Below are 9,075 nucleotides of genomic sequence, written 5' to 3' on the forward strand. Positions count from 1 at the left end.
TTGATGTCCATTTTCCCTGTATGCCTTACTTCACATAGGGTGATGTTTTGAACAAATAATCTTGTGCTCCAGCAGCCAATCATAAATGGTGTGTTGCTACAAATTTCCTTTACATAAAACAATCCTTTTGATTGGTCTGAGATAGCTAGGATGAGTGAAGCAAAAATATTTAAATGAAATATGTGGCATGTTGATTTTCTCTACTAATAGTAGGCTACAAACAAACAAATGTTAACACCAAAAATAGTTGTTACGTGTTGCATTTCATTAATTGTTGGACCCGTAATCAAATAATTGTCATTATACACTTTATTTTGTAAAGGGTTAAAGGGTTTGGAGCAGCTGAATATTAATATGATATGGAAAAAGGGGAGGGTGTGAATCAGTGGGATAGTGCTCTTATCTTCTGATCAGGGTGGAAAGCTTTGAGTTTGAGCATGTCGTTGTTTCCCTGGGCAAGACACATCACCCCAAATTGCTCCTGTGGGGATTGCCCACAGTAGGCTGCTGAATGTATTCAATTCGATTGGGATAAAAGCGTCTAACAAGTGACATGTAATGAAAAAGTCTATCCCATTTTGACCATGTCATCGGAGGTAGGCAGGGGTTATCGATGTATTTTAGAGTTGACCATATTTATAGCACATAGCCTTAACAAGTTTATTTAAAAAAACATTAAAATGTAGTCTTCAGAATTTAAGGTGGTTTGCTTTGTAATCTAACAACCCCCCCAACATTCTGGTAACAGTTGTCATCCTTTACGAATAGCACCATAATAATTAGGGTTTTACAAATGTGATCAGACAGCTAAATAAATCCCTTATTTTGTTATTTTCTTTTCCCCAATACAGAACAATGTAGTAAAACATTTCTGCACATACAATTAATGTTTTACATTTAGTTGTGAAATACATTTAAAACTGACACTTAAGCTGTCATGTCCCACTTTTACTACCCAATATCCCTGCATCATACAACTCAACTACTTTTCATCAACTGAAATATGTACCTGCTTAATTATTTGTTCATGGTATACATTTGAATACAGTTCTGGAAATGTGCGTTTGTGTTCATTTGGGGCTTCAGGGCAATAATATAGATTTTGGGAAAGAAGTAGCCCATGAGGAAGGCCAGGACGCTGAAGAGTATGGCGAACACATGGGCGGCAGTGGTGAACGGGCCTCTGCTGATGAGGTAGAGGGTGAAGAAGCTCATCCAGGACATCATGTACACCATGAGGCTGAAGGTCACACTCTTGGCCTCGTTGTAGTTGGCTGGCAGGTCTTTGCCCATATAGCTGAAAGAGAAGCAGAGGGCGCTGAGCAGGGACACATAAGCGAGCTCATTGAGCGCACCAGGGGAGAGGGTGTTACTGCATTCCAACACAATGCTGTGCTCGTAGAAGTTCAGATCCTTTGAGGGCTTGGGGGGGTTAAGGGCCACACGGAGTACAGAAATTAGCAAGATGGTGACGGACACCAGAAAAATTGTGTACTCTGGCCCGTTGTTTTTGGCCCATTTGTCATAGGCCGGCGGCAGCTTGGATGCAAATTTGAAAATGCACACAACCTGAATAGAGCGCACGGTGATTCAGGCCAGGCACACAGTGAAGCTGAAGATGAATAGAGGCTGCTTGAGGATGCAGGCCAGAGGAGACGGCTGGCCAAAATGGCACAAAGTGCTCATGGCACTGGCAGTCAGGGCTGCCAGCATCAGGAGGCAGGTGCGCCCTCCAGCAGACTTGGCAACAGGCGTGTTCAGGTTGAGCAGGAGGATTATTGCAGAACTGGAGGTCATGAGAAGACAGGTGGCCAGGAAAAACAGCAGGGCGATGGAGAGGGGGTGGTCCCAGGGCAGCAGCAGGACAGTCCTTTTCAGACACTGCTCGCTCTTTGGGGGTGCCCACTCCTCTGGGAGACATGGTTGGCATGTAGTGGGCTCTGAAGAAAAGAGACAGCAGAGATGTAAAAACAGAGTGTTTGTGAAAGAGAAGTATGAGCACTCAGCACCATCTGCTGGCCAACCATACACACAACACTTTACAAATACTGTTGTTGGAGAGGTAATTTGGTTCAACTATAACAATGTTTGTTTTTATGTTTTATTTAGACAATAATTAGATCAGGGATGGGCAAATGGCGGCCCGGGGCCCGCATGCTGCCCCCACCTCCTCTTTTTGCGGCCCTCAGATTAATTTATAAACAATGGGCCATTCTACCGAATTGATGCAAAGTCAGGTTGGAACAGTTTTGAAATGTTGTATGTTTTTTTCCCAAAACTTTGTCCATATATATTTTATTCCATATCTAAATTACACATATCTAGTAAAAGAACCGTACATTTTTATATCGTATTTTCAGACTGTATTGGAATGTTCTTCCTCTACCAAAAATGGTCACTACCGAAACATAGTACATACACTGTAGTCAAAAAGTATTATATTAACCTGTTAAGATTGTTTTACCTTTCCTTATCTAAATAGTATTTTAACAAATAATTCTTGAGGGTTTTCACAATTAAATCAATGCAATTACATTTTTAATCAAATTTCAAAGTTCAATTTATACAATTCATAAAAATCTCAATGCAATTTTTCTTTGTAAAATGCATAATACTGATCATATTGATTCCAGAGTTGATGATTGTTGAAATTGAACATACATATTAAACCAATCAGTATCATATCATTTTATTTGATAAGTCCATATACTTAATGTTTTACAAAACATCCAGTGTTTCGGTAGTGACCACAGTATTTTGTTCTCAAGGTTGTATCATATTCCCTCAACCTTATTGCTTAATCTTTACTCATAACATGCCTTATGTTGAAGTGTGAATGTTTGAAGCTACTGACCCAGAATCAGCACAGGCTGAAATAGAGGGGGATGAGGCTAGAATTCATGATCTGTTTGGTATTTTGAGCAAAACACTTCATAGACATGTTTTTTATATATCTGAGACCTATAATATATGCCTACAAATAGTAGGAGACCTTTAAAGTAACACACTGATTTTCAGACTTTAAAACACATTTATTTCAAAACTATGGGATTTACCTGCTTACCATTCCATTTTGTCACTACCGAAACAATCATGTCAACTAGTAGTGACTGTTTCGGTAGTGACGATTCTGGCTAAAATTGAGCATAAATAAAGAATGCTAGCAAGTACATGGCTAGCATACACGTCTTTGAAGAGGTGTACACACATAAAAACCTAATACTTTGCATAAAACTCAGAAAAAGTTTACTTAATTGAAGATAATATGTGTTTGGTAGTGACAATTCTTAAGGTTACACGCTGATTTTCAGATTTTGGAACAGATTTATATCAAAAGTATGGGTTCGAGCTACTTGCCATTCAGCCATGAGGGACAGGGATGCAGTGTCACTACCTTGTCAAAAATGCAGGGGTGTGGCTAAAAACCAGTCTCAGCCATTGGACTAAAACCCCTTGTGTTTGACATGAAAACTGGGGACATGATTTTTTGAGTATAGTTTTTTTATTAAAAAATTAAACCCACAATAAATATAAATATTCCAACTTTTGTTTGAATGTAATCATAAAGATCTTCTGAATACACAATTCAACAAAATAAAGATACAATGTTTTAAGTAGGCCTATTATTTACCGAACATGACATTTAGATGTCAGGGTTGGGGACAGCTACTTCCCAATAGAAAGTACCCTATAAATCAGGGGTTCCCAACCTTTTTCCCCAAGAGCCCCCCCAAATGACTCCTGTTGGAAGTTGCGCCCCCCCCCCCCCCCCCCCCCACACACACACAAGGGGGGGGGGGCGCAACAGCGGTAATTAAAGTTTAAAAGTCTAAAAAATGCTAAAACTACTGTCACAAACTGGATGAATGTAAAGTATGTTGTTAAAGGAGGATGAAAGCGTAATTAAGGAGCACGATTGGAGTGACTTTGATGGTTATTGGACTCAGGATTAATTTATTTGGATTCCCGCTGTATGAAGAAATTAAAGGACGGCGCAAGTGGGAACAATTCACAAAGGGATTAAACTGTTTTAAACACATGCTCAAAGTAAACCAGATTTTGCCGATGTGATTATGTGGATTCAAAAGTCGTAAATAATCTACAAAATGGAGGAGACCGATCTGATCGGAGCAACTGTGACAAATAATCCAACTGAAACCGGCATGGACAATGACTATGTTTTAAAAATGCGCTTATGCAGACAAGCCTGGGTTGGACACTTTACGGGCAGAAGAAACATTTCTATTAAAGAAAGAATTATACATTTCTGTCTTTTTGTGCCTATAATAGCTACTAACTTGAATTTGTATTGAAATTAATTAATCAATTATTTTGTATATTTGATTGTAATGTAGAGACAAGGCTTTTAGTGACAATCATGTATTGCGTTACAATTATATGTAATAAAAATAAAAATAAAAGTCTAAATATGATATTTGGCCTCAAATCATCTGAGGCCTGGCGCCCCCCTAAACTCTTACATCGCGAGCGGCGTACATGATTTCGTTCGGCAGCTAAATACCGCGAAATAATCTGTGACAGGTTTGTGTGTATTGTGTTTGTTTCCCGGGGAAACACTCACAAGAAACACCGGCTGTTGTTATGCCTGCTGTGACGTTAAATTACCGCTAATTATGCCTTTAGTTTACAAGTTTAAAAGTTGTATTTATCTTCTGAATTTGTTTAATATTCTAAAAACCAAGACTTTGTTTATTTGAAATCAGATGAAAACAAACTGTCACGGACCCTGCCGTGTTATCTATGATTACTATACGCTTTTCATTCATAATTTCAGCGGGAGGGAGGGGGAGCATCGCTGAGGAACAGCAGAGTGCGGGTTGACAGGTGCCTGTGTTGACATTCCCCTTATTGTGCGTCAGCAGAGACTGGCTACAAGTGTTTTAGGTTCCAGTTAGACAACTAATGTCTGGGTTAGTGTTCATGACTTCATGTTTATGTCATCTTAATGGTTAATCTCAATGCACACACATTTCCCGTGCTTTCCAATAGTTTAAAATAGTTGTATTCCACTGTTAAATAACCTGTTCAATACAAACATGCCACTTGTAAACATTAAATAAAATGTCTGTGAATTGATATTTGTTTAATGAGCTTATTAGAGCTTTTATGTTGTAAATGTATTATCTTTTCGATTTACACACGGCATCTATTGCACGTCTGTCCGTCCTGGGAGAGGGATCCCTCCTCTATTGCTCTTCCTGAGGTTTCTCCCATTTTCCCTTTAAACTGTGGGTTTTCTCCGGAAGTTTTTCCTTGTACGATGTGAGGGTCTAAGGACAGAGGGTGTCGTATTTTCATACTGATATTCTGAACAAACTGTGAAGACCACTGAGACAAATGTAACATTTGTGATATTGGGCTATATAAATAAACATTGATTGATTGATTGATAGAGGAGGTTCCCTGAAAGATTGTAAAATGTCAATGAAAATGTCATATTTAGTATATTTGTTAATAATTACATACAATACATGAATACATGGAATTTGTGTGTGTGTGTTCCAAGTGAATCTGCGGCCCCCTGGTGGCCAGTACATATTATGTGGCCCCCACCACCATCCAAGTTGCCCATCCCTGAATTAGATGAACTCTCCCCTGCTCTGTTAGTGTGGTCTTTGTCCTGACTGGTGTGCAATGCCTTCATCCAGCTATTTTGTGTTTAGATATATTTTCTATTTGTAACAACCTCCTTCGGCTTATATCTGGGTTTGGTAACTCTGGAGAAACTAAGCTAGATTTACAAAATGTCCACCCAGAAAAAGGTGCATCCTTTCAAGCCTCCTTTCAAGCCACTCCCCAAAAACACTTGAACACACACTGCCTGAATGACTACTGCTTTAGGGTCAGTCCAAAGAGCACATCAAACTACCTTAAGTTTCAATTCACGGTGAGAAAACGATGGTGTTTTGTAAATGTATCCTACACAGGGTAAGGATCTCATCCAAATTCACATTTCCACCCCTACCCCCTTTTATCTTTGTATGAATATTTGTCTTATGAATTGGCTTTTTTGCGTGTCTATATGTTACCACTGGTATTGAGAAACGTAGCAGAGGGGCAGGCCTGGCAGTCGAAGCAGCATATGTGTTGCCCTGTCTGCAGCCTCTTGTGGCCAAGCGGACACGGTGGAGAGCAGATTGAAAGCGGCACCTGGACAGAAAAACAGGGTTTGACAAAGATAACACTTTAATTTTTCATTTAAATTGATAGAATTTACATTTTCAACATTATTAATATTTAAAAAATACATTGAGTTGGCAGCAAAAAATCCTGTTGAGGGAAATGTATTCATATCTTGTTATGTCCATTTTATATTTTCATTAGCTGACTTTTTACTTATAGTTGCCCCATATTTGCTCTATTTGGATCTGAAAGGTGTTTAAGCCAAAAACACAAAGACACTTCACTCTTGAAACAGTAATAGTTCGTACCGATCTCAAATCTCCTGTGCCATCCCAGTCAATCAGATCAGCATCAATTGTGAGCGTAATTGGATCTGGGCTGAAAGAGCCCAACTCTCTGAGCGACCACTCAGTGCCATTCCAAACCCAGAGCACAATGTCATATCCTGTGGGCGGGTCACCGTTACTGTTGTAGTACACAGAGGTGTTGCCCAGATAGAAATACACATCCTTTATCAACCAGAGCAGCTGAGGACGAGAGGAATAAGAAAACATGAGTTCCTATCAAGCAAAGTACAGAGAGGGATTTTCTTCTTTGTATAAACACAAGGTAACATCTGCTCACCTCCCATGGATACACGTCCCTCATTTGGCACTCTCCAGAATCACAACCAAGTGCACGGTGCAGAGCATGAGCCACAGAGTACACCGCCTTGTACACATTCAAGGAGGAAGTGATGTCGTTTTTCTCGAGAATAAACGTATTCCTGGCGAGGCTGTACAGGTCTGTGCTCTGTAGACAGTCATTTGTAATGTTAGAGACTTCGTGTGTGTCACTCTGTTGCATTGCAGCCTCAATTACCTTTGTCTCAAACTCTTCAAAACCAGGCATGGCTGCATATTTGATGGACATGCCAAGCACAGTCCCAATAGTGTGGATCCCACGAATCCCTGATATGAGAGAAGAAGTTGACCAGTCCTCCGTCCCAATCCACACCTTACCTGTCACGTTCCGCTCAATGACAAACGGGAAGAAGTTTTTCAGTTTTGACTTGCTGGAGAAAACCACGGTGGTGGTGACCTTAGTCTTCAGTAGGTTATGCACCACATTCCTCATTGTCTGGACCGTGTCATTACTGTACGAAGGGATAACTCCCTGGTAGGCAATGCAGATGCCGTATTTTGGTGCTTGCTCTGAGAGGCTCTGCATGCCCTTCAGACCATAGCTGTTGTCGCTGCCCAAGATAGCAACCCAGGTCCAGTTGAAACGGACCATAAGCTGGATCATAGCGGCCACCTGGTTCTTGTCGCTGGGAATTGTGCGGAGAAAGGATGGATAGCGGAACTTGTTGCTTAGCATTTCATTTGAGGCTTCAAAGGATATCTAAAATGAAGCAAAAAGCATGTGAGAAACGATTGTTGTTGTACCCGTAGCAATATATGAAATTACACCAATACCAACTAACTGGGATCAGTATGGCTAGGAAGTGGTTTGAATTGGCAAGATATTGAGAGAAATAACTTTTCCATTCAAACAATACCTGCATTAGATTATTTTTGTACCCAAATCTCCCAAAAAGACTATGGTTTTACTTGCAGCCTCACTGCATGCGTTGCTTGGTAATGCAACCAGTGATTAGCAAAGTACTGCAGTAGCTAAAACCTTAACAGTCTGTTGTGTGATGATGTCGAACCTTGTCAAAATATACTTGAATTGAAATCTTTAGAAATATATTTGTTTAAAATACAATTGGATGAGGAGGAGTGGTGTTGGTCAGATCAGTGCATCCCTCATATAAAGGCCTTTACATTTAATTGGGGATATTCAATAATTCACGAGCCATGTTTACATTTTTCCAGGTGAGAACTTACTTGAGGTATAAGATGGGCCCCCAGTAAAGAAGCAGTGCCGAAAGAATTGCTGCTGCTGTCGGGGCCAATCAAAGCCACTGCATGGCGACTGTTATTGTAGTTTGTGTCTTCCTCAGTTTCAGAGGGGCTTTGATACTGCTGCTTCAGCAGGTCCACAGAGGCCAGGATGCTGGCCTCTGTGGAGCAGATGTCATACATCTGGTAGCCCAGCTTCACTCCTGGTAAAAGAGGCTGGGGGCCGGAGCTGTTGTTGATTTCTTCCACAGCAAATCTCATTGCTTGCAAAAGACAATAGCCATGTTTGTTGGCTGTACCTCTAGAAAGGGTTACATGTAAGATATTAGAAGCCTAAACCTCAACCCTTATGAAGGTTGCATGTAAAAAAGCCATAACTTGTTAGGGGCAAAAGCCCAGGGCTCTCATGTTTCATGATCAAAGTACATTTTAATGTGACAAATGATGATGAAACAAGTATGAAAGGTAAAAAGCAAACGTGTCATTTTTAATACTTCAGATGGTTATTAGTAAAGATTATTTGTATCATTTAAATATGTGTTTATTTGTAAAAACAAATGTTCAAAGTGTAAACTAAGAGATTCCCTCTGATAATAGAGATGGCTGTTTGATGATGAAGTCTAATTAATTTGAAGCTGAATGTTGTTTGTTGGTTTCCTTTAAGAACATGATTTTGTTGTGATCATGTCAAAATGTGACATCCAACTGTAAATGATCTGACTGCTTTTAAAACTAAATGTATAAACAAACCAAAAACACTAAAACTCCAGATTTTAAAGACAAACAACAATATTTGGATTGATTTCTTAACCAGACCACCAGCGAGATACATTTGATCAATAGTGTAAACTCACTGATTGCACGGTACCAAAGCAGGCAGACCATTGATTGGTCTTTTCAGGTAGTGGAGAGGAAAGAATCCAGCGAGGGTGAAGTTGCCCTGCAGCTGCATCCCGTGCCCATGAGAAAGGTAATCCAGTTCCCCCGCAGCAAAGCGCAGCAGCAGCCAACCCAAGGAGAGAAACACAGCAGCAGACAGGTCCAT

At 40.2% G+C, this 9,075-nt stretch overlaps 1 protein-coding gene across 1 annotated transcript; it reads right to left on the reverse strand.

Moving 5' to 3' along the window:
* Positions 1-385: 385 nt before the first annotated feature.
* Positions 386-9,075, reverse strand: LOC117542040 (taste receptor type 1 member 1). Its single transcript, XM_034209487.1, is given in 6 exon segments — positions 386-1,940; positions 6,051-6,171; positions 6,453-6,671; positions 6,769-7,527; positions 8,016-8,331; positions 8,885-9,075. Coding segments are annotated over 6 exon segments (2,529 nt in total). The 3' UTR covers positions 386-1,017.

This window comes from Gymnodraco acuticeps, unplaced genomic scaffold, assembly GCF_902827175.1.
Source record: "Gymnodraco acuticeps unplaced genomic scaffold, fGymAcu1.1, whole genome shotgun sequence".
Taxonomy (NCBI): Eukaryota; Metazoa; Chordata; class Actinopteri; order Perciformes; family Bathydraconidae; genus Gymnodraco; species Gymnodraco acuticeps.